At 44.9% G+C, this 26,585-nt stretch overlaps 1 protein-coding gene across 4 annotated transcripts in view; it reads right to left on the reverse strand.

Moving 5' to 3' along the window:
• Positions 1-26,585, reverse strand: part of LOC146863442 (uncharacterized) — a 521,477-nt gene that overhangs the window by 71,243 nt on the left and 423,649 nt on the right. For all 4 annotated transcript variants that reach the window (XM_085642874.1, XM_085642875.1, XM_085642878.1 and 1 more), the window contains one exon: positions 15,314-15,530. In XM_085642874.1, the coding sequence (XP_085499000.1) occupies positions 15,314-15,530 (217 nt within the window). The remainder of the gene's footprint in view (positions 1-15,313; positions 15,531-26,585) is intronic.

Below are 26,585 nucleotides of genomic sequence, written 5' to 3' on the forward strand. Positions count from 1 at the left end.
TTTAGTGGAGATGAACACCTGGGTGATAAGGATTTGAGTCATTTTGTATACAGATTTGTATATGGCTTGAGACCTGAAATCAGTGAGATGATTCGTGAGCACACAGTCGATTGGCAGAGTAAGAAGATTGATGAGATCTTAAGACATGCGAAATATTTCAGTGATGAAATTGAGGCAAAACAAAGAAAGCTGAAGGAGAAAGCAATGTGGGCACAGGTGAAAGTTGCAGAAAGACAAGAAGCACAGCTGGTGGAACAAGCAAATAATCCAGGAAATAGGCCCAGATATGGCACAAGGAAAGGAAAGGGGAATTTAGAAGAGGCCAAAAAGAAGTTCCCGTGTCACAACTGTGGACAATTGGGGCATTGGAGATCCGAGTGTACGAATCCACCATTAGTAAGTAATGAGAATAAATCATTGAATCAACAGGTGCAGAACGAGGGGTGTATTCATCAGCAACAACAGCAGAAGGTTGTCAGACAGCAGAGTCAAGAGCCAAAACCGCCCTTGCCGCAGAATAGAGCGTCTCAGAAATATAACCAGGACTCAGGATTCTACAATGATGAGCAGGTAAACAAACCGAGACGTACTAACCCGATACAACAGTACTGGTTAAAGAATGAGGGGAGTGAGTCTGAAGGGGACTATTGACGGTGCCGAAGAGAGGAGGAAGAGTGCATACTTGGAGCAACTCTAGAAATAGACCAGGCAGGACCATTTGTAGATGGGAAAATAAATGGGGAAAGTGTTACTTTTTTAGTAGACACAGGAGCGACAAGATCAACTGTCAGGTCAGCAGATATAAGAAATCTTCCTCTCTCGGACGAAGCAATCCAAGTGGTTGGCGTAGCTAATACACAGATTAAGACTCGTCTTACTGAACCAGTAAGGGTAAGAATAGGGAAATTTTCAGATATGCACAGATTTGTCGTGTGCGACACTAGTCCAGTGAATTTGTTAGGTAGGGTCTTATTGTGTAAAATGAATTGCACAATTTTTTGTACTCCGGATGGAATAGCCTTTGAGACACCGGATGAAGATGTCTTATACAGGATGACTCTAGATAATAGAGAAAGTGAGATTGTTGGAACATATGCTGTGTTTAATCCAGATGATTTGCCTCAAGAGCTGAGGAACACAGTAAAAGCAGCAGTTTGGGATTTTACTGGAGAAGATGTGGGATTGATGAATAATGTAGATCCAGTGAAGATTACAGTGAAAGAGGGAATCACTTACCCTAATATCCCACAGTACAGACTGACACCAGAAATAATTGAAGGAATAACACCTATAATAGATAAGATGATTCAGCAAGGTGTTTTGAGAGAGTTACTGAGTAGCCTGTGTAATTCACCGATAATGGGGCTGAAGAAACCTAATGGGAAATTCAGGATTGTTCAAGATTTGAGAAAAGTTAACAAAATTGTGGTATCATGTTGTCCCATTGTGCCAAATCCATCAGTGATTTTGTATCAGATTCCTCATGATGCTGAGTGGTACACGGTAATTGATTTGTGTCATGCTTTCTTTTCAATTCCATTGCATCATGACAGCCAGCCGATTTTTGCATTTCGGTTTGGACAGCGTATTTTGGCATGGTGCCGTATCCCACAGGGGTATACAGAGAGTCCTTCAATATTTAATCAGTTGCTGAAAAAATCATTGGAGAGTTTGATCATGCCTGAAAGCTCAGTACTAGTACAGTATATTGATGACCTACTGGTGGCATCGAAGACACGTGAAGCTTGTGAAGTAGATACCATAGCTTTACTGAATCATCTGGCAGATGGAGGGTTAAAGGTATCTCCAGCCAAATTGCAGTTAGTACATTATCTTGGACACAATATTGAAAAGGGTCTGAGAAAAGTGACCAATGACAGAATCAAAATTATCAGAGGAATGAGAGCCCCAATGACCCAGAGAGAGGTGAGGATGTTTCTGGGAATGGTGGGTTATTGTCGTCAGTGGATAAGTAATTTTTCCCTGATAGCAAAGCCACTGGTTAAATTGACTAAAAGTGAAGTGAGAGACCCATTGGAACTGAATGCAGAACAAATGGCAGCATTTGAAGAATTAAAGAGCAGATTGTGTGAAGCTCCTGCTCTGGGAATGCCAGACTATGAGAAGGAGTTTGAATTGTACTGTAGTGAGAGAAATGGATGTGCACTTTCAGTGTTAATCCAGAAACATGGACGTCTGAGGAGGCCAATTGCGTACTTCTCATCAACACTTGACCCAGTAGCTGTGGGTTTGCCAGGTTGCCTGAAAGCAGTAGCTGCTACATGTAGAAGCTTGGAACAGAGTGAGGGTATAATAATGGGATATCCTGTAAGGGTGTTCGTACCTCATGATGTGGCAATTCTTTTGACAAGAAGCAGAACTCAATATATGTCACATAGTCGGCTGACTAAATATGAAAAAATCATTCTGGGAGCATCAAATGTAACTCTTGAGAGATGTGTGAATGTGAATCCAGTGACACTGTTGCCAGATGCTGAAAATGTGAATGTGGGAGATGATGTTGATCATGATTGTTTGGATGTGCTTGATTACTGCACAAAACCTAGACCAGACATAAGAGATCTGCCACTTCCTGAAAGTGATCATGTGCTGTTTGTGGATGGATCATGTTTGAGAACAGAGGAGGGTGTGCTACGTGCAGCATATGCAGTGTGTAAGGTTTCAGAAGTTATGGAAGCTTCGTCTTTGAAAGGAGTTAGATCTGCTCAAGTGGCTGAATTGGTGGCATTGACAAAAGCTTGCAAGATTGGGAAGAATCTGAGAGTGACTGTGATGACTGATAGTCAGTACGGATTTGGAGTGGTTCATGATTTTGGCCAACTTTGGCTACAGAGAGGTTTTTTGACGTCGAGTGGGACTCCTATAAAGAATGCTGAAGTGATTGGGAAGTTGCTTGAGGCGATACAGCTGCCTAAAGAACTAGCAGTTGTGAAATGTGCTGCTCATGGACAAGAAGATGATTTTGTTACCCTTGGTAATCGCTTTGCAAATGACATAGCAAAGTATTGTGCAAAGAACAATCATTCGATTAACAGGGGAAGAGAAAGGGAAATGTCTTTTTGTTCTGTGATGTTTACTAATGTCCTGGAAACATGGGATGAAGTGAAACAGTTGCAGGATGAAGTAGGAGATGAGGAAATGAGAGATAGGATCAAGGCAGGTTGTGCCCCAAGAGAGAAAGATCATGTTTGGATCTATAGGGATGGAAGACCAGTCATGCCAAATTCCATGTTGTCAACAATGGCAAGAATGTATCATGGCCAGGGACACCTAGGGAGGGACGCTATGATTAGGTCCTTTAAACAAACCTGGTACAATGCAAAGTTCAGGCTGATTGCAGAGAGCATCTGTCAGAGATGTTTGATTTGTCAGCAGTTCAATACTGGAAAGAAAACAGTGGTGAGCCTAGGAACAATAGGCAGAGAAGGAGGTCCTTTTATCAGGATGCAAATAGATTTCATTGAAATGCCCCAAGTGAACAGATTGAGGTATGTTCTAGTGGTAGTCTGTTTGTTCTCAAGGTGGGTGGAAGCATATCCGACTAGGAGAAATGATGGAATAACAGTGGCGAAGTTACTGTTAAGGGAGTTGATTCCTAGGTACAGGTTCCCAGTGACAATTGAGTCAGACAGAGGGGGACACTTCTACAATGAGCTTATGAGTTTAATTTGCGAAGCATTGAGCATACAGCAGAAGTTACATTGTGCATACAGGCCAGAGGCTTCTGGTGTTGTTGAACAGATGAATGGCACAATCAAAAACAGAATTGGTAAGATGTGTTTAGCCACTGGAATGAAATGGCCTGATGTCTTGCCTCTAGTGCTAATGACTATTAGGTCTACACCAGACAGAACTACAGGGTTGAGTCCACATGAAATATTGATGGGACGAGCAATGATACATGCATTCGTGCCTGTCAACAAGTTGATGACAATAACTGATGACATGATTTTGGATTACTGTAAAGGCCTGGCTGACGCAGTTCATTCTGTGTTTCACCAGGTTGGAGAAGACGCCACCACACTTGAAAAGAAGCAAGCCCATGATCGGAGTCCAGGGGACTGGGTGAGAATAAAGGTGCACAGAAGAAGAAATTGTTTGGTTCCAAGGTGGGGAAGGCCAAGACAAGTCATTCTGACTACGACGACTGCTGTGAAGTGTGCTGGAGTGAAGAACTGGGTGCATGCAAGTCATACTCTGAGAGTTCCAAATCCGAAAGATGGGACTGGTAAAGAATACTTTGAAGAGTAGCGCCAAGAAACCGCAGGTGTACGAGCGCTTTACAAGTATTTTAAAACTCAAACTCAAGAGTCAGATTTCAGTGATGATGCAGACACTGAACCAGTGAGAAGAAAAAAGAATCCTGAAAGGGGGGGGGGGGAGAAAGAGAGACATGTGATTCTTTTTTCTTACCAAGAGAGGCTTCAAGAGGAACATTGAGGATCTCAGGAGAAAGTTCAGATTCTGGAAAGGTGCCTGAAGTTTCAACGAGCAGTGAAAAAGAAAGAAAGAAAGAAGAGGAAAGAGCAATTCTACAGAGACTACACCTGAGTCAGATGAAGGGATTGAGAATCCACCTGAGATTACTTTTGAAGAAGTAGGGTCAGAAGTAGATAGAGAGGGACAGATTGCGGAAGACCCCCGAGGAGGTGTAGGGAAAATTCCTGATAAGCTAGGTGAAGGGACAAGTAGACAGCAAGAAGTTTGCGTGTCGGAGACTCGAGGAGGGACAGTAGAAGGGAAATCTCAATCGGTGGAGACGAAGTCTGTGGGAAAAGAGAAAATCGTTGATGAACAAGAGGCAAATGAGACAGAATCGGATGAGAGTGAGAATGAGAAACCAGAGGGTCGAGTTCTGAGAAAGAGGACTTGGATTGGAGAGAGAAACAACAGGGAAGTGAAACAGAAAAGGAGCGTAAAGGGAGATCTTTGGCCTAACAAGATAAAGAGGCTGAGGTATCGACTGACACGAGCAAATTCATCAAAGGCTGAACAGGTGAATGAGGTGTCGAGTCAGAATCAAGCAAAAGGGGAAGAACAAGAGAAATCAAAGGAACCAGAGGAGATTAAGAGAATCAGAAAGCCCAACCAGAAGTATAGGTCACCGGAATGGACGTATGTGGCACTGTCTGAAGAGGAAGAGGCAGAAAGTCAAGGAAATCCAGAGGGGGCCTTACGGGAAGTGGTTGAGGAGGAGAAGTCTGTTGGAATCCTGAAAGTTATCTTGACTGACATTGGAGAAGAGTCAGATGCTCAGGATATTGAAGATCTGATACAATTTGATGTTGCTGAATAAGAAGTGAAAAGTGATGAAAATCCAAATTGAGTGAACTAAAGGAGTCACTTGGGAAAGAGTGAAAAGAAGAGTTCTGAAATTAACAGATTTTAATTCTAGGGATTCGGTAGTGGTGTAGTAGAGGCTAAGCCAAAAGACACTGCCAAAGTAATAAGATGGCTAACACAGAAAATAATCAAAGTAGATGTACCTTCTTGAAAAGATGGTGTAGAATGTGCTGCTGTTGTACAGGATTATAAATGCTACTATGGAGCGTACTTGCTTTACTAGTTACTTTTAGAGTTACAATAGATACTTTTGGAATACATACTGAGAATGTGACTAACATAGAGAAGAGTTCACAGAAAGTAGTTCCAACTATAATTAGTAACATTTACATACATAAAGATAGGTCAATTAATGATTTTTCTAGCAATGTTTTTTCAAAGTTGTTGTACGAATACGTAAAGACAATGGAAGTAAGGGATTGCTACGTCTATATGCAATTGCCTGCATCCGTTTCGGAGGGAGTTACTTATCATCATCTTCCGGCTACGTATGGGATTTCATATAGTGTGTTAAGTAGTGTTTTTTATTTGCTAGGGAAAATAGATTATGAGATGTCTAATAAAGATAACAGTTTTGGGCAATTGCCTATGAATAAAAAACTGAATCCAGCTAAAGAAGCTAACATTTTTGGTGAGATTTTTATTGAGACAGAAGAATTAACATTAGATTATATTTTTAGAAACAATTTAACTTGCAGTTTGAAAGAAGAAGAAAAGGCTTTCCTAGACATGGTAGAGAAAAGGAGAGTGAGCATGCATGAAAAGGCAGGGGAATATAAAATGAGTGAGACAGTGTGGGACATTGAGATGGGAAAGGAGTTGAAGAATGGGGCCAGTCCAACTTTGGCTTTGGATGCACCACAGAAGGGTAAACTATGCATTACTAGAAGGAAATCCCAATATGATAATTATTTCGTTGGGACTAGTGAGTGTCATGATACATACTTTATTGCAACAGGATGGGGATTCAAAGGAGGAGAAGATCCAGTTTTCCCGGGAGTGTATTATATTTGTGGGAATAAGGCTTATTACAGGTTGCCTGACCATTGGTATGGCACATGTTATGTTGGCCTGGTCTTTCCAAAGATTTTCCATATAGATAAGATAGAAGATGCAGAACAGATTAATCTACTAACGCGCTTTAAAAGAGAAAGTTGGTCAGAAATTGTAGGAGATATTTTTGGAGCTTTAATTCCAGCAGTGGGAATTTCATTGAATGCATATGGGATTCGGAAGCTGTCAACAGTGGTGGATCGCTTATCGACAAGCACCGCTGGAGGGTTTCTGTTGGTGAATACAGAGATGGTTGCCTTACGCGCCATGTCAATGCAAAATCGACTTGCCCTTGATATTCTATTGGCCAAAGAGGGTGGAGTCTGTGGAATGCTGAAAGTTCAACATTGTTGCACTTACATTCCTGACGAAAGCAGAGATCTAAAGGTCTATATCAAAAATATTACTGATTTACATGAAGAATTAGTACCACTGGAAGCCGAAAGTATCTGGACTAAAATGGCTAATAAGATGATTGCTGTTAAGAATTTTATTGCTAAGATAGGTAGTACCATATTTGGTAGAATATTATTTCAATTGACGTGTGATTGTTGCTTTATTAATTCTTAGATTAGGGTGTTTATGTTGTAGAAATAGGAGGAGTAAGAAGAAAATAGTAAAAGAAAATCTTAAAAAGGTCAAAAAGAGATCCACAAGAAATAGAATTAGAAGAATTTAGAGAGAGCATGTATTTAGAAACTAGAAAAGAGGAAGAAAGAGAAACTGGTGTGTAGCATGTATGCAAAAAGACATTTGAACTTCTCCTAGAAATTGGGAACTAAATTTTTGGGGTTGGATTTTTGTGGTGATAATATATCACCAAAGGAGGGATTGCTGGAGCAGGGTTTTCTATTGAAACTTGAACTTCAGTTTATGTTCTGTTTGTCATAATTAAAACTATTAAGAATTAATTACTGGATATTAATTGCTGTTGAGTGGTTTTTTACTAATCAACTTTACTAATGAAAGGATCACACGTGGGAATGCATTTGTGTGGCTATATTAATACGTGAACTAAGTTGGTGAGCTAATTAATTGAATACATGTGGCTAAAGTGTTATTTGTTATGTGTTTGCGCTTTGAAATAATATGTTTTAATGCTTCTTTATGTTGCAGATGGCTGGATAATTACATACACATAAGGGTATTAGTGGGAATTAACACTGTATAATTATTACGAAGTAGTAACATTGTTTGTGTTTCTTTTAATTAAGATTGTCCATTCTGGCCTAGTGAAAGATGGCCGATATTTACAGCCTGCATTTGAGTAGATGAAATACGAAGAGAGGCCTCGCTGAATATGGTTGAAAACCTGACCTCGGCCTCTGATGACTGTATTAAAAGTTTCCGTGAGGACAGCAGCTCTGGGCTCGTTTCCAGCTATCCTTGGAGAGGAACAGTAGCCACAATGAACATTTTGATAATCTTGCAGTGGCTTCACTATAATTCCGGAGAAGAGCATCTATGAATGTTGCAGTTTTCAGTTTGTGCTTCCTTCTTCCGTGTTTTTATTTTTGTGATATTCGAGAGCGGAGGGTTTTTCTAAATGTTGCGAGCCAACATCCTTTCCTGCTCGCTCTGCTCAGCGGACGTTTGGAGCTTGTTTGTAACTTTTAATGTGTAAGTTTTAGTATAAATATTGTTAGACTAGAGAGGGTCTAGGCCACTTCTTTCCGAACTTATGCTCGAGAGGATCGATGCTGATTGAGAGGACGGCGACTCGGGAGACTTTACTGAGAGACCTGTCCTGACCCAATTACGACATTTAGCTAGAATAGGTAACTATGAGAATAATGATTTTGCTTTTGGATGTCTTTCATTTGAATTAATTTAGATAAATAACCTTTGTTTGAATTCCAGTGTCGGGTGGTTATTTCTTTGTCATTTATTGAGATCTCAAATGTGTTCTTATTGTTTAAATCATGACTCAAGACTAATCAATTAGGTCGCATTGACCTCAGTTTAGATGCAGATTGATTTAGGAGTTCTCTCGTATATTTAGTGTGGATAGAGTAATAGAATGAATATTGGTGTGATGGGCCCTAGCGTGTGATGAGTGTCTGTGCGTATGACTGTGGAATTACTCTGTCCATGGAAGTAGGGAGAATTTATATGCTCTGATCTGCAGCAATACCCCTTGTACCTGGGGCATGGGTACTGAAGATGGTCCTTTGGGGCTGCAGCACTGATTGTGCCACCCCAGGGACGCCTCACCAAGACTATGCATACTGCCATTGCAGGTTATGTGTCTTGATGCAGAGAAATCCGAAGAGTCAACATGGTACACTGCCCTGTGTGCCATGCCTCCTATACACTGCATAAGGTAATGGTAAGTTACCCCTACTGAAGGTCTTATAGCCCTAAGGCATGGTGCACTATGTCCGATGTGTGGGCATTTCAGCATGAGTAGATAAGCCCCTACAATGTTCAGTCTGTTCTGTGATGTAAGTAAACAGGGAAGGATACTTGTCAACCCGAATTTCCTAGCTCCATGATGGCTTCACTGATTTCTAAGATGTTTGGTACCAAGCATCTAGCCTTAATAAATCCTCACTGATGCCAGTGTTGGATTTATTCATAAATTCACACAGGAGACCATTTTAGAGGGTCTCCTGAAACCCTACCAAACTGTGGTGTGGTTTCTGAATTGTTTTCGCCAGCCTGTCACCACCAGACATGTTTCTGCCCTCATAGATTGAGAGCCAGCACTCTCAAAGGACCGGGACAAAAACTTGTTCTGGGCAGAGGTGCTTCACACCTCCTCCAGAACAAGATGGCCAACCTGGGCAAGAAGCTTGAAAGGGAATGCCGCCTTTGAAGTCCAACCGAGGAAATTCCAGATAGTGGGGGAGACCAAGCCCCCTTTCCGGGTCCATTCTTGGTGGGACGAAAGGCAGGAAAATTAGTTGGATTAGGAAGAGGGTTCCCACTTAGCCTGCACCACCCCAAGGGCAGGGCAGGCGATGTGAGCCCCTCTATTCAAATTCTGCCATCTTGGAATGGTGAAAAGACAACTTATCAGGGCTAGGCGAGTGTTCCATCCCGCAGGATTTGGTCACTAAAGGGTGTAGACACCCTAAAGATAAAAAGCCCATTGGCAACCCTCCTGTGGTACTTTTAAAAGACTGGGCTGGAGGTAAGGGCGAGGAGGCTTACCCGGTTCCACAATAATGCCTTTTATTCAAATAGGTTTGATAGTTTAATAGACAGGAATTGTAATCAATATAAGATTTCCATGAGTAATGGTTTTCTTCTTTCCTTTCTTCTCTTTTTTGGATGTCAGGCGTGGCTGGAGTTCCCCCAGGATGTTCTCGGTATGGAGAGAAAAGGAGTATTAATTTGGGGTTTAAAGGTCCTGTCTATAAATATCAGCCACCAGCACCAGTTTGTGGGAGAAAAAGACAGAATAACTCGGTGAAAGTATATTCCGAGGTACGGAGTTTGTCTTCTTTTTAAAATGTGAAATGGAAAATTAAATAGGTGTGTCCCTTTTTCCTTTCATTCTTGCACACATCCTCCCACTCCAATAGATATAAAGCAATTGGCAAAGAAAATACAAAATATATATCTATATATGTCTATAAAGGTGTTTTCAACTTAAAGCAATTTGGTCCCAAAATCTGTAATATTTGTATTGTCAGCTTCACAAATATTGCATTAGGGGACTTGTAGTCCATTGTGTTGGACCTGTAATCAGGGTAGAGAAAAAGAACAAACTCAGGCGTCCCTCTATGATTGTGGCCCGTGTTTCTTCCCCCACTCTCCTCCCTCAACCCTTTCCCCAGCAGCGCCCCCTGGCCACGGTTCCTCATGCGCTCAGCCGCAACTCTCAGTTGCGGCGGCTAGACTGCAACCTCCCGGGCTATCGACCACTCACCTGGTCCCGATTAGGAGTCCATCTCCCGGCAGGGAGTCGCCCACTGTTTCAGGACATCGGCTCCTGTAATGGCTTTGTCGCCAGGCAGACACATCTTCTCTTCCACTGGCGAGGTCCACGTCCATCTGCTCCTGGGCAAAGGTTCCCATCGCTCCTCCTGGGAACTCACGATCTCGTTCCTTCTTCCTCTCTCGTCCAGGGTCAGAGCTTTTTTCTCTCCCGCAGTGATCTCCCATTGGCCAATCTCTGTTTAAAGAGATAGTCCCTTGTTTTGGTTTTGAATGTATGAGTTACCTTGTTTTCTTTATTCAAGGTACGACTGCTTCGAGGAACACCATCGTGCTGCCAATCAGAAGCAGGGCTGATAGGAGAGGACCCCCAGGTAAGTGAGTTCTCACAGCCACTAATATTTAGGTGGCACACCGAGATCTGAACATCAGATTCAAAGGACCAAAGAAAACCAGGGCAAAGGAGATCAGCTGCACAAGAACTGAAGCCCTGTTGCTGAACAAAAAGGCACCAAACCATGCCTGGCTGGCTGCTGTGCCGTCCTGAACGTGAAAGTACTCCAAGAACTCCGGAGCACCTCTTGCCTTCGAGAAATTACCAAGAAGCTCCCTTGATATCACTGCCTTGCACATCACAGGCACCAATTCTGTGAAGTTTGGCTTGTCAACTTGCTGCTCCCCAACAACATTTGCCGCAGCACCGAAGCAAGAAAAGGCACAACAGCTTCGGAGGGTCAGATCTGTCTCCACACCAAGTTTGGAGACACCAGGACCTACCAGAGCCGTGGCGTACCAATACCCGGCATGCCGGGCCCCCAAAGGCAACACTGAGAAGAAGAGACCACACAGGACTCCCAAAGCACCAGAAGCAAGCACTCATCAAGGGATGTCAAGACACCTGTGACTCACTTCCAAAGTGGCCCAGCTGTCCTGAGATCGCCTCTCCAAGTTGCCTGCTCCGGACCACAAGGACCTCAAGACACACGCCACCTGGCTGACCTGTTCGCTCTTCACCCAGCCCTACTGGGCCTGGCACCAACAAACCAGCTGTGCTCCTGTGGTCCTCAAGCCCTGGTGACATCAACCCTTCAAGGCGGCCCACCGGACATACCTGTAAGTCCTCCTGTGCAGTGTACTTTCAAGTGGCCCCTTTGTCTTCACGCGTCAGCTTCCAAGACCCTGAGCACTCTACTCCCAGCCAATCTGGGAAGCTCCAGAACTTCTCTTGCTGGAACTTTAGATCTAGTCCTGACATCAACCAACAATGCGAAGGTGAAATTCGTGAAAGCTTTGCCTGAATTTATATACATTTTTCTACTTCTCTCCCATTACTTTCAATGGTGCGTAATTACACACAACACTAATATATTTATAGAACTTTGTAAAATTGTAACTACAAAAGTACTCACCTTAGCACTGGGTTCATGGTCTTAAAAATGGCACTAAAAATGTATATTATTTTTATAAATTTGTATCGGATTTATTCTGGAGTGTGTCGCATTTATTGCCTCTGTGAGCACAACAAATGCTTAGCACTACCCTTTGATAAGCCTAGCTGCTTACCCACACTACCACAAACAGAGCATTAGTATTATCTACTTTTACCTTTGTATACCTACTGTGGATTCACCGGACTCTCTACACAGTGTACTTTATTTTAGTACACAATACAGAGAGCCGGCTTCCTACATGTATTCCTTATGTTAGGAAAAGGAACACTTCCGATGGGCACGAATGCTAACTGCGGAGTGATATTATATATCCCGGATATGCAATGGAGCATTTCCATGATGGACTATTACTGGCTGTGAGGCGCTTATGCCCCCACTTAGCTCTTTTCCAGATGGAAGGGACTGTGTTCCCTGGTCACCTTGCACACCAGACCCTGGTCCTTCCTGGAGACGAGTTATCAGACTTGTACCAGCAACCGTAAAGAAAAAAGACAACCTTGCTGTACCAAGCCTGTGAAAGGAGAGCTGCTGACTATTTTGGCTGGGCACAATTCGAATTTAAACTATTCACAGAAGCACAACTGGAGCCAGGGGGACCCTTCTTAACCCTGCAAACAAAAGTGAATGCCCGCTGGTTACAAATAACCCGGTGGGAGATGCTCAAAATGAGAGCACTGAGCTCGGCCTCAATTCTATCAAAGAAATGAGAGCGATCCGCCTCTTGGGAATGCAGCACTGATATGTACTGGACTTAATGACAGCGAGGGAGTGGTGTGTGCCAACATCAGAGCCGCTTGCTGTACTTTCATCACTGGGAATGACATGGAAAATGGAACCGTGATGCTTGCCATTCAAGAACTGCACAATCTACAAAGAAACATGAGCAAAGAAGAAGGTGCCGATGAGCATGAGTGGTTTTCGAACTCATTCTCCTGGCTCCCACGATGACTATCCGGTTTATGTAAATCACGGTTACCAGTTATCATTATGTTGCCATTGGTATGTGGGGTTATACAATTGGGGTTAACCTGCTGTAAAAATGCAGTCCTCAAACTGGAAAGAATGCAGGTAAATAGGAAGGTAGTTGCCAAAAGCAAGCATAAGGAACAAGAGGCCCTAAGTAATGTAGCTGTCAGATCCATGAGTTAAGTAGTGTAGTTGAAAAATCAACAAGAGGGGGGAATGTTAATATGGAATTCTATGCATTCAACAATGAAAATGAAATCTCATCCTTATTAACAGGATGGCACGTTGTGAACTTCACATCAACCTCAACTCGCAAATATGTAGTCAAGCAGTAAACCTGACAGACACTGCCACACATGATTTGAGGGGAAAGATCCAATTAAAAGAAAAATAGTTCATTTTTTCAGGGGGTTGTTTCACCCCAGAAACCCTGCCTAAATATATGCCCTGTGTCGCCACTGCTGAACCCCGCTACAGAATAGCCTCTGCTACAGGGGCAGTGTGGTGGATGTAATTCCACTGGAGAATGTTCCACTGGCAGAGAATCTTCCCGATGAGAGATTCCCATTGCCAGTCACTTCTAGATCCAACTTATTGCTACCAAATACAGACTATGCCAAAGTTAGCTTTGAATTTGCACCATAGTCAGACACAACCATTTTTCTTAAATCTGAATGTCTGAAGTAAATATAGGTATTTTTTGGCATAATGAGAGCTTGAACTAGCTGGAAATAAACAGGGGTCCCCAAAATACGTCTTTCAGGGGCCCTAAAAATCCTTAAGACAGCCCTGATTGCTGCAGCTGCAACTTGAACATCAAAAGGTACAGACTGCCGCTCATTTCAGCCCAGGGCGCGAGTCCAGTTTCCATCTCACTGCCATGAGATGCTTTCATTTGAAAAGACTTGCAAGACTGGATCTTGTGACCAGTGCCAAGTCCAGACCGGGATCGTAACTGGGGTGCAAGCTGAGAGATTCAACCCCTTACCACCACCCCCCGGCATAGACCTGAATTCAAAGCTGCCTGCCCGCGGTCTCCATTTAGTGCAGCCCACTTGAGGTCTGTAACCTCCTTGAACAAAGTGCCTTATTGGATCTCAGCCCTGAGAGCCTAAGCCATTTCGATGCAGCACCTTACTACCACAACTGCTTCCACTTTGGTGTCAGTCATCCAGACCCCTCCTGATTCCCCACTGACCACTGTTGTTTGCAGTAGGTCTGACTTTTGGCTGTCACACAGTCCAGAGACCATGGACCTGTGACCCTCTGCCATTGCAGCAGCATCTGAGCAACGTATTCATGTGACTGCTGAAAACCAAGAGTGAATGGCTCTTGTGGTGAAGCTCACCTGTTCTAACTGGGGTCCTCGCTAACCAGTGAACCACTGGTTTCAGGTTCCTGCACATGATCAGTTCCAGAGCCCTGCATCTTTGTCACTGCCTGAAGCATTGATCATGTGTTGTGGGCCCTTCAAGAACTGAGATCTAAACTCTTTCCTGCTACTACTGTCAAGAAAGCCCTGTGGGAGGTCTTCTGGAAGCACTATAACATGGTTTTCCGTCCCGCTCCCATACAGGTACTCTGTTCTTTCTCCAAACCTTTTAATTACGCCTGGCCGGTGACCAACACTACTCTTATTCTATCCCCTTTTATTCTCCCTTGTACAGCCCCGACAAATGCAGTTGTAACCCAGTCCTGAAGATGACCTGAATTGATCACAGGTTGAAACGTCGTCGACCACCCAGCACAACTTTTGGTTTTCTAACTTGTTCATGACTCTGAATTTCCATAACAATTTCATAAGGACTTGTTGCTTTTTTTGCAACCATTTAAGTGATTGTATATTTTTCTTGTGCTGTTTTTGCAGTTTTTCCTTGCCTCACTTGTGCTGTTCACTTATTTGCATGAGCACTGTTGTGCACAAGATTGTATGGGTTACACCCACATTTAATGTAAATAGTGCTAAAACTGTTTTTTTGTATTCATTCCCCTTAAATACAAACTACTCCTAACATTTTCGAATAACCATTGATGTCTACTTAATTCATTCTTTCTGCAATTATTGTGCATGTTTTATATAATTGTCTATGTATACCAAAGTAACACCCAGCCTTTACGCCGAGATGTCACACTAGGAGCAGTAGTATCAAGTTTTCTTGAGTACCCCGACTTAGCAGAAATAAAGAATTACTTTGTCAACCAAAGGCACAAAGCTTCCTCAATAGTCATACAATTGCAAGATATATATGCTGTAAACTAACTGGACCTTCTACCATTCTTCAGGAGTAAACTTTTTCCTTCCAACATCTCTAGAGAGTGAACGTCAAAGTCTTGGGAAAAGGTAGTTGGCAATTCAGTGAGCTTGCAGGAGTATATGTGCGACACAAGGTGCAGCTGCAGTGTTTGTTGAAAGGAGTGTTAGTGGCCCCAGAGTTCCTGAAGTCGACTTTATCATGAGTCGTCGCAACTTCACTTGTTGCCAATCTTAGCAACATGATTCCTTTTGCGATGTAAACTCATATCCAGTGGAATGATGCAGAGATTACAATTACACATGCGTGTGTCCAACACAGGCTCCCGACTACCCCTCTTACCTGCAGGACTAATGTGGCAACTTTCTTGAGGGTTGCATCCATGCCAATTGCTTGTATATATTCCATCTTTTGTAATAATTCCATCTTCTGTATTTATTCGATCTTTTGTTTTCAGTTCATCATCTGTATTCAGTCCATTTGTATTCGTTCCATCTTTTGTATTCAGTTCATCATTTGCATTCAGTCCATCTTTTGCATTCGTTCCATCTTTTGTACTCTGTCAAGAGTAGAAATTAAGTACAATAATATTTATAAAAAAAATATACAATTGTTCTACATAACGCCAATTCATAAAAACTCTAGTGCAATATATGACTATTACCGTGGTACACAAATGATTAAAAACCTCAGGCCATATGTATCAATGTTAGGTTTTGCGATTCTCAAATAGCGATTTTTTGCGAATCGCTATTTGAGAATCGCAAAACGCTATGTATGTAGGATTTGCAAATGTTACGAATCCTACATATTCCTTAACTGCGAATTGCAAATTGCGATTCGCAATTAAGCAATACCTCCCCATTCTTTCCTATGGGCCTAGAGGCCCATAGGAATGAATGGGAAAACAGTCTCAATATGCGATTCTCAATTAGAGAATCGCAATTATACATACCGTGTCTGTGTTCTTCCACAGACTCCTGTCTGACCCATTTGAGGGCAACAGGATAAGCAGGGTTTGTTTACTGGGCCTCTTCCGAGTTGGACTTTTTCCAGTGGTGTCCTGGGGCCTGGCCTACTCTGCCTCATCTTTCTTCTTTTCCCCTCTTTCGGTCTCTCACTCTCTATCTCTCTCCCTATGTCTTTCTTTCCCTGTCAGCCTCTTGCTAATTTTCTTTCACTCTCTCCTCAGAATGTGGGCCCGGCTCTTTCTGGCTTCACTTTTTGCTCTCTTTAGTTCCTTACTTTCTCTCTTCTACCTTTATCGCTCTCTTTTGTCTGCCATTTTTCACCTTCTTTCACTCTTTCTTCCCTTTTCCCTGCAACTTCTCTCCTATCTTCCTGTTTTCTCCCAGTTCCTGCAGTCTGCCCTGTGCTCCCAGCTTCAATGGGGATGTCTCCAGACAGTGTCCTCTATCTACATAAGGCTTGTAGCCCTTCCTTTCTGCCTCCCCTGCTTCCTTTCAGGGCCAGTGCCACAGGCTTTTTGATTGTACAAAATGGAAGTAGCAGGTCCCTCCTCTGCTGCCCACAGAGGGGTTTGTCGAGTGGTGGGATGGTCCATGAACAGCTGCGGGGGAAGGAAGATGCTCTGGCTACATTCTTATTATTTCATCACACACAACCCCCTTCCAGCCTTCTATGACTCAGTGTCACACACGCGTGGTTTTTCGAACAAAAACTCCACGGGTGCTTAGAGTGTGTGCACGCTGTAATGTTCTCGGTCTGCACCGTCAGCAGTCCCAGCTTTTTCATTCTACAATGATAATCGCAAAATAACCTTGTCCACAAGATGGCAGTACATACAAGGGAATGGATATAGCAGCCCATAGTAACCACATTCTTTCACTTTTTTAGGTCGAGCCTAGAGCAAGCGCACATGCGCTGCTCTGCGAGGCGTATTATAGAGGAGTAGGTGAATAGAAGTTCTGCCCATATTTGCGATTGACTTGTGTCATTGTCTGTCCTAAATGCTGGCTTCTGATTTGTCGATAGGCTTGTTAGTCCCTCCTTAGTACCTTATCCTCTTCATTTGTCACCTCCCTTGGCGACTGGCTCCTTTACTTTGAGTGTTACACGGTACTGTTATTTAGACTGTGAGCACTATTTTCGTTAATGAGGTTCTCCTACTGCAGGCACGACGTGCTTTGGTGCCTTCCCCCCCCCCCCGCCCACCTGCCCTCCCTCACGTTGTCCGTGCCTTCTCCCCCCGTATTGTCCGTGCCTTCTCACCCCACACCACCCCCACCCTCCCATTGTCCGTGCCTTCAAAATCCTCCCGCCTATCTCCCTCCCTGTTGTCTGTGCCTTCTACCACCCCCCAACCTGCCCTCCCTCCCTCCCGTTGTCGTGATGCCAATTATTTGCAATGCAATAGGTCTCGTGTAAATGTTTGATCTATTGCATTGCAAATGCTTGTTCTTTCTACTCTCTCCTCGATTGTTATTTTTGTTTCCTGCTTGTGTCTTTGATGCTTGTATTGTTTAGGGAATTTACGAACCGTGTGCAGCTGTAGCTGCGGCGCTGCAGGGGCAGTGTATTCAGGTGCACTGGGCTTCAAGAGACTGCGCTCCTGTGTTGTACAAATTGGAGTTTTGGTATATTTCATTTCCTTACCTTACTTTTAATATTTATAACACATTCAGTAACTGCACCGCGTGCAGCTGCGATGCTGTGTATGCGGACTCGCCGGACTTTGAAAGGGGCACGCCTGCGTATGTAGGGGTAGATTTACAAGTAACTGACACATCTGCACAGATGCGTCAGTTTCCCTGCGCCTGCGTGCAAAACCCCTGCGCCACCACGGATGCGCCATATTTACAATACAGCACACGATGGCGCAGGGATTGACAGATGTGTCAGAAATTCTGACGCATCTGTTGGCGGAAAAGTCGTGCATTGCTGGAGTCGTGTCGCAAGCACGATGAACTCCAGCAAAGCATGCCGCGGTCTATTCTCAATGCACTGTGTCACTCCTTACGCCTGCTTCAAGCAGGCACACAGTTTTGACACAGAGGTGTCCTAGAAGTGACGTAGTGAAATTTTGTAGATTTCACTGCATCACTTTTATGAGGCTTTCCTGCGTGGGAACGCCTACACTTTATACATTATACCTGATGCTGGAATTAAGTCACGCAGGGCTTTACAATGTGACGCATCTGCCTAGATGCGTCACATTGAAATTTTCCAGCATCTTTTACACCACGGTGCCGTTGTGACACAAAAGTGTCGTAAGGGGCTTGTAAATCTGCCCCGTAATGTTTAACTATGGCTTCCTGCTGCTGAATTCCTGAGCAGCTGTAGCTGTGGCACTGCAGGGGAGGTATATGCGGGGGCACTGGTCTTCAAAGGGCTGCGCTCCTGTGTTGCAGAAATTGGAGTTTTGGTACATTTTATTGGCTTACTTTTAAATATTTGTGGCACATTCACTTACCGTGCCGCATGTAACTGTAGCTTGCGCGCTGTGTATGCGGACTCACTGGGCTTGAAAGGGGCACGCCTACGTATGAAATGTTTCACAAAGGCTTCCTGTTGCTGCATTCCAAGTGGAGTGGTTTGAAGCAGGCACAGCTGCAGGGGAGCACTGGCCTTTAAAGATACGCTCTCATGTTGGTATGTTTTGTACGTTGTCAGACTATGGGATTGTAGTTCCACCAGGTGGATTATGGGAAGTGTAGGCCAACTGTGGCCATGCTTACCACAGCTCACAAGGCGGCGAGCTGGGGGCTGTTTTCAGGAAGAGATTGAAGCATAACTCTTGTGATTCTCACATACCCCCTCCCTTCACACAGACTGCAATAAATGGAGTCTCTCACCTAGAGTTTACTCGCTCCTCAAGCCCCTGATCAGAGGTTTATGTGTAGCACCCTGTCAGGTCAAGGGATGCACATGTGGCCACACCAGGCTCCTCCTGTTCCAAGCACATGGCCGTGGGTACTGCACGCTTCTTGTTTATGCTGGAACTCTCAGCATAGAAAACATAAAACCACACTTAGCTTGCTTTTTTCTCATTTATGTCTGCGTTCTAGATATATCCTCAAACCTGTATATGGGGGTGGACTCCCCCATGGGGTCAATCAATGCCTAAGAAGGACCTCTCTTAAGGGTTTCTGTTCATTTATAAAGTGTCAGATAAGATTACCGAGTGCCTTCGCTTTCCAATACTGCATAGAGTCACTTATGACGTCTTTTGTACGTACAGCAGGTAAAAGAGCGTGATGAGATCAAAAGAAGTTTAGTGACGATAATACTGCTTGCGAGCAATTACTGTAGCCCTATTAGCTCCATAAATTGATGTTTAAAGTGTACCATTTTTGAAATATCTAAAGCAGATATCATTCACGCTGTACATCTACTACAGTTCAAAATGTTAATAAGTTTGTGGTAGTTTATAATGTAAAATGTACAAGCTTCCGTGCAAATGTAAATGGTTTATTTTCTCTGCAAGCAAAATGAATGTTCCTAGAAACAGAAAAATAATAAGAATTGATTAAGCTATCGATTTAACCATTTACTCAATGTAACACACCTCTTAGCTATCCATTTGGTAATTGTGTCCCAGATGGAATGAATATGGCCATTAAAGAAACAGTTATTTGACCGTAGAAATAATGGATTAAATGGAATCAATTCATTTAGGGTGATGTGAACATCAAATAACATTACAAAAGGACTACTTGCTTACTGCATTCACTAACTCAAACATGTTCAAGTGTAATTTGTTCAGTGTCAGAAAGGAATATGCTACTTACCAGTATGCATCTGTTCTTGGCATGTAGAGCTGCAGATCTACACACTGTGCATAGATCGCCATCTGGTGTTGGGCCCGGATGTCTGCAGTTTGTATTTCCTCTTGGAAAGTCTTTGGAAGTCACGAGGTCGGTGACTCCTCCTTTGGTTCGTATTGCGCATGGGCTTCGGCTCCATCCTCAGATTGTTTATCGCCAGCAGGGAAAAAATGGAGCGTAGTTATAACTGTGAAGAAACCCATGTGTGTGTATCTAAATAAGATAAACTGGAACAGATAAAGGTAGGCGGGGAGGCGGGTGCGCGTGTGTAGATCTGCAGCTCTACATGCCAATAACAGATGCATACTGGTAAGTAGCATTTGCCGTTCAAGGCATATGAGCTGCAGATTACACACTGCATAGATTATATAGCAGTACTCGCTCCTAGCGGCAACCACCAGTATCTGTTGCAGTGGTTTGAAACAATGTTTTGAGTACAGCCTGGCCCACACTAGCTTGTTGCTTAGTTTGCACATCTACACAATAGTGTTTAGTGAAAGTGTGCGGTGTTGACCATGTAGCCGCTTTGCAGATATCATCGAAGGGGCTGTTCCCTAAGAATGTCATGGAAGCCCCTATTTTACGGGTAGAGTGGGCTTTAGGGGGAACAGATAGCGTTCGTTTTGCTTTGTGGTAGCAAATCTGTATGCATTTGACAATCCACCTAGCTATCCCAGATTTGGAGATGGGGTTGCCTTTATGTGGTGGTGAGAAAGAAACAAACAGTGGTTTGGTGTTACGAAAGGGTTGTGTTCTCTCGATGTAGTAGAGTAAGGCTCGTTTGACATCTAATGTATGGAGAGGTCTTTCTGCAACGGTCTGTGGTTGCGAGAAGAATACGGGTAGTTCCACAGATTGGTTTAGGTGAAAGGGAGAAATGACTTTAGGGAGGAATTTTGGATTAGTACGGAGAACAACCTTGTTATGGTGCATTTGCAGAAAAGGTTCTTGAATGGTGAGTGCTTGTATCTCACTGACCCTTCTGAGGGAAGTGATGGCTAAAAGAAAAGCAGTTTTCAATGTTAGGAATTGAAGTTCACATTTGTGTAGAGGTTCAAAGGGAGGCCCCATTAGTCTCATGAGAACGATGTTTAGGTTCCACACAGTTGAAGGTGGCACTCTGGGGGGAATTATTTTTTTGAGGCCTTCCATGAAGGCTTTTATGGCAGGTACTCTAAAGAGTGATAGATGTTGCCTGTTTTGTAGATAAGCTGCTATGGCTGCAAGGTGCAGTCTAATAGACGTGTAGGCTAGATTGCATCTTTGTAGGTGTAGTAAATAGCCTATGATGTGTTGAATGGTCACATCTAGGGGATTGAAGTTATTGTTGTGACAATAGACCACAAAACGTTTCCACTTGGCTGCGTAGCAAGCTCTAGTGGTAGGTCGTCTAGCTTCTCTAATGACGTTCATACAGTCTGGGGGGGGAAGATTTAAATAACCGAATTCTAGGATTTCAGGAGCCAGATGGCAAGGTTGAGCTGAGCTGGGTCCGGGTGCCTGATCTCTCCATGGTTCTGGGTTAAGAGAGGTGTAGCTTTTGGTGCGGTACTACGGATAGTTCCAGCAATGTGGTGTACCACAGTTGTCTGGCCCAAGTGGGAGCAACTAGGATGAGAGTTAGGGAGTGTTGCTGTAGTTTGCGCACCACTAATGGAATGAGTGGGAGAGGTGGAAAAGCGTACGCAAATTTGCCTGAACAGTTCATCCATATCACATTGCCTTTGGACAATAGGTGTGGATACCTGGCGGCGAAGCTTGGGCATTTGGCGTTTGTGGGTGGCGAAGAGGTCTATTTGTGGATGCCCCCACAGTTGAAAGTACGGGTGAAGAACTTGTGGATGTAGTTCCCACTCGTGGATTTGTTGTGTTTGTCTGCTCAGCAGATCGGCCATAGTGTTTGACTCCTGGGACATGTTGGGCCAGGAGAAAGATTTTTTGGGGTATGGCCCATCTCCATATGCTCTGTGCTAGCTGAGAGAGCTGTGGAGAGTGTGTGCCCCCTTGTTTTTGTATATAGTACATGGCTGCCATGTTGTCTGCGCGGACTAGGACTGCCTTGCCGGATATCTGTGTTTGAAAGGATTTTAGGGCTAAGAATATGGGTAGTAACTCCAGATGGTTAATGTGGAGTAACTTTTGTTGAGGCGTCCACCTGCCCTGCATGGTGTGATGTAGTAGGTGAGCTCCCCAGCCAGAGAGCGATGCGTCCGTTGTCAGTACTATCTGAGGAACCGGGTCCAGGAACGATCTCCCTTTGGAAAGGTTTTTGGTGGTCCACCACTGCAGAGAGCGATGGGCACGACCGTCTACCAACACTAGATCTGTAAATTGACCCTGGGCCTGGTTCCATTGGCGTGATAAGCACTCTTGGAAAGGACGCATTTGGAGTCTTGCGTGGGGTACTATGAATATGCAAGAGGCCATCATTCCTATGAGTTGCATGAACACTCGTGCTGGAAGAGAGTGTTCCGGCTGAAATTTGGTGCGTAGAGCCTGAATGCTTGCTATCCTGGCCGGACTGGGGTAGGCTAGCGCTTTTGGGGGTGGGGGGGGGGAGGGGGAAGAGTCTATGCTGGCACCGAGGTATTGTTTTACGTGGGACGGTTGCAGATGGGACTTTGTGTGGTTTACTGTGAAGCCCAGTTTGTGAAGTAGCTGGATAGTGGCGTGAGTCTGTTGTACACACTGGTTGTATGAGCTGGCTTTTATTAGCCAGTCATCTAGGTATGGGAAGACGTGGCTGTGTTGTCTTCGCAGGTGTGCTGCCACTACCGCTAGGCATTTGGTAAACACTCGCGGTGCTGTGGTGACTCCGAATGGGAGCTCTTTGAATTGATAGTGTTGACCGTCCAATACAAACCTGAGAAACTTTCTGTGAGCTTTGTGAACGGGAATGTGGAAATAGGCGTCCTTGAGGTCTAGGGTGGCAAGGAAGTGGTTTTGGGAGAGCAGGGGAAGTACCTGCTGGAGTGTGACCATGTGGAAATGGTCCGAGTGTATATAGTGATTTAGGGGTCTGAGGTCCAGGATGGGCCGTAGAGTGTCGTCTCTTTTTGGTATTAGAAAATATAGGGAGTAAACTCCCATATTTTGTTGGTGGGCAGGAACTAGTTCTATTGCACTCTTTTGTAGGAGGGAGATTACCTCCGGCTTTAGAAGTGACAAATGTTCCTGGGACATTGGACGTTGTTTGGGTGCAATGTTTGGGGGGGGGTAGATGTTAGTTCGAGGCAGTAGCCTGACCGAATTATCTGTGTTACCCATTTGTCCAGACAGGAAGAAAATTGTGGAGTCTGCCCCCGACTGGAGTGGAATGGTCTGGGGGGAGTGGAGGGAAGTCATTGGGCAGGGGTGGAGGCAGAGCGGGAGGTGTTAGGTTTGCCCCTGCCTTTATTCTTGTTTCCCCTGTAGCCGCCTCTCTGGTAACCCCTAGTGAAGGTGGATTGGGTAGGGATTTTATAGGCTAGTGAAGGTGGATTGGGTAGGGGTTTTATAGGAAGTGGAGGCGTTGTCTGAAGAGTAGCCTCTGGAGGTGCTTCGAAAAGAAGAGCGGCGAAAAAAACGCATGGGAGTGTGTGACTGTAAGGCTCCCATAGACTTTGCCGTATCGGTGTCCTTTTTCATTTTTTCCAGGGCAACATCAACGTTTGGCCCAAAGGGGTGGTGTAGGATGGAGGCCTGCAACTCTGGTTTGAAACCTGAAATACTTGAAACCTGAAATACGTAGCCAGGCATGCCTGCGGAGGAGGACGCTGGTGTTAATTTCCCTAGAGGCGGAGTCAGCTACATCTAGGGCGCAGCGAATGGAGGTGTTGGTAATGGTTTTATCCTCCTGGATTAGTTTGTTGGCTCTATTCTTGTATTTGTCAGGGAGGTGTTGCATTATGGCTTCTAGTTCGTCATAATGTGCCCTGTCATATCTTGCCAAAAGCGCTTGTGTGTTTGCGAAGCGCCATATGTTGGCCTCCTGGGATGTAGTGCGCTTGCCAGAGGAGTGTAGGTGTTTGGACTCCTTATCAGGTGGTGGTGCTTCGCCTGATTCCTGGGAGTTTGCATGCTTCCTTGCAGTGGAGACTACCAGGGAGTCTACTGGTGCGGGCCCTCTGATGTAGGTGGGGTCTGTAGGGGCTGCCTTGTACTTCTCGATGCGAGGGTTGATAACTCTGGCCCTGAGTGGGTCTTTAAAGACCTCCGGCGCATGCTTGATAACCCCTTTAAGCATGGGCAGGATGGAAGTGGTCTTGTGTGTAGTATCAAAGGTATCGAGGAGGAAGTCCTTCTCAACGGGTTCTGTATGGAGATCAACTCCGTGGTAGTGTGCCGCCCTATGGAGTAGTTGGTTAAACCCCATTGTGTCTTCGGGGGGGGGCGGGGCGACGGTCTCGAAGGGTAAAGGTCGTCCTGCGGGACGTTGGGGACGTCTGGAATGTTGCAGTCGTCCCATGGGACTGGGGAGTCTGTAGGAGTGGGGTCCCCTGTGGGCTGGTCATGGGGCCGTCCCCTGTGTCATCGTAGACATTGTCATCATCCTGGTGTGGGGGAATGATAGATGGGGGAGGTGGTGGAGGTGAAGGCATTCTCAAAGGGGAGGTAGCAAAGTCTCGTCTCTTTGGAGGTGGAGCTGGGGCAGGCTTGTCCAGTGGTCGCTTTTTGATGCTGAGCATCAAATGTCCAGTTTTAGGGTCCTTGACCAGTGTTTTTTGTAGTGGATCGGGCTGAAATAGTTACTCTGTGAATGGCCGATCCGTCGGCGCCTAAGGTGTCGGAGCCGTAGGTTTTTTAGCCTTGTAGTCTTTTGAACTGTGCGGCTTAGAAATGTTCGGTTGTTTCCTCGGCTCCGAGATGACTTTCGGCTTCAAGGTGTGGGTCTCGAGGGCTTTGGATTATTTGCTCGGCTCCGGGGACGGTGTCGGTACCGAGGAGCTAGTGCTTGTCTTCGGCGCCGAGAGCTTCGGTGTGGAGCTCGGCACGGAGGAAGAGGCCATTTTCTTTTTCGGCGCCGGTGCGGAGGAGTGTTTCTCGGCAACGACGGCAGGCTGGCTCGAGCCCGAGCCGCCAGAAGGCTTGGTGGGCTTCTTAACCGGGCCCGAAAGCGAGGTATGGGAAGCAGTGTCTTTGGTCGTGCCTAGGCCCGAGGGCGAAGGCGTGACCGAAGCCTTTTTCGGTGCCGTCGAGGGTGGGGGTCGATGTTAGTACTCACGCCCCTCTGTGCCCGAGTGATGTCCTCGACATCTGGGTCGTCGGCTTTGGAGGCGCTGACGAGGCCCTCTTCGGTGTGATGCTGTTCTGGGACATCGACGCCTTCTCCGAAGATGTCGTTGGGGATTGCTGTCGACTAGTGTGCCATGGTTCTCCTTGCCCTTTGGTCCCGAATGGTCTTCTTCGACCGGAAGGATTTGCACGCCGGACAGTCTCGAGCCTCATGTTCTGGAGAGAGGCAGAGGTTGCACACCTCATGGAGATCGGTGTGGGGAAACTTGGACCCACATAGAGGACACTTCTTAAATGGAGTCCTTTCCATCAGCCAGGACCGGAGCTCAGGTAGGCCCGAAGGCCTTTGTTGACAACCGGAATCGAAGACTTCGACCGATGAGAGCCACTTCGAGTGTGGAGATTGCGATCGAAACAATATCGCGGAAAGGGAAGGATTGCGCGCCGATTAGAAGAACTGGAAACGGTTCGGAACCGGAGGGCGAAGAATACATCCGAGCCCGATGGCGGAAAAAAACAATCTGAGGATGGAGCCGAAGCCCATGCGCAATACGATCCAAAGGAGGAGTCACATACCTCGTGACTTCCAAAGACTTTCCAAGAGGAAAAACAACTGCAAACATCCGGGCCCAACACCAGATTGCGATCTATGCACAGTGTGTAATCTGCAGCTCATATGCCTCGAACATAAACATATTGACACATGCCGGCCAGCGCTGCCAAGCTCGAGCGTCTTTTGGTGGCCCACCTGGTGACTGAAGCAATCGGCGTAATGCATTTCCAGGGTATCTTTCAGCATGGCCCCAAGAAGCCCTTAGCAACCAGCTGGCTGTACTGAATGAATGACATTTTTAATGTATCAATTAACAAAAACAAAAAAAATCACAGAATTTCGGCATTTGCGATCACAATTGAGCTCAGTGGTATGTATGAAAGAAAAACAGCATCGCAAAATAAGGAATTGCAAAATTTGCTATTTCCTATTTTGCGATTGCATTTAAGGAATCACAAATTGCTATTTCTTAAATGCATTAGCACAGAAAAAGTGCAATTTGGCCTTAAGGAATTGAAAATTGCCACCAACATCAAGTTGGTGGTAATTTGCGATTTCTCTGAAAAATTCACTTTTTTGCATTTGTCAAAGTGCCTTAGGGCATGTATGTGTGCCACATGTGCACACATGCACATTTCAGGGGTGCAGCAGGGTGTCGTTTTGACACCCTGGCACCCTTGAAATTGCATTCTCAATTTGCGATTCTCTAATTGAGAATGTCTTCCCATTCATTCCTATGGGCCTCTAGGCCCATAGGAATGAATGGGGAGGTATTCCTTAATTCGCAATTAAGTAATATGTAGGTTTCGCTAAATTATTTTCAAATCCTACATACATAGCGTTTTGCGATTCTCAAATAGTCATTCGCAAAAAAAAAAAAATATGGCAATTCGAGAATCGCAAAATCAGAGTTTGATTCATATGGCCCTCAGTCCTTTTCCCCATTTATTTTTAGGTCGAGCCCTGAGCCAGTGCACAAGTGCTGCTCTGGGGTTGAGTAGTGATGAAAGCCCCGCCCACTCCCCCACCCATCTTTTTCATTGGCTTATGTGTTCGTTCT

This window comes from Triturus cristatus, chromosome 2_2 (assembly GCF_964204655.1).
Source record: "Triturus cristatus chromosome 2_2, aTriCri1.1, whole genome shotgun sequence".
NCBI classification, from domain to species: domain Eukaryota; kingdom Metazoa; phylum Chordata; class Amphibia; order Caudata; family Salamandridae; genus Triturus; species Triturus cristatus.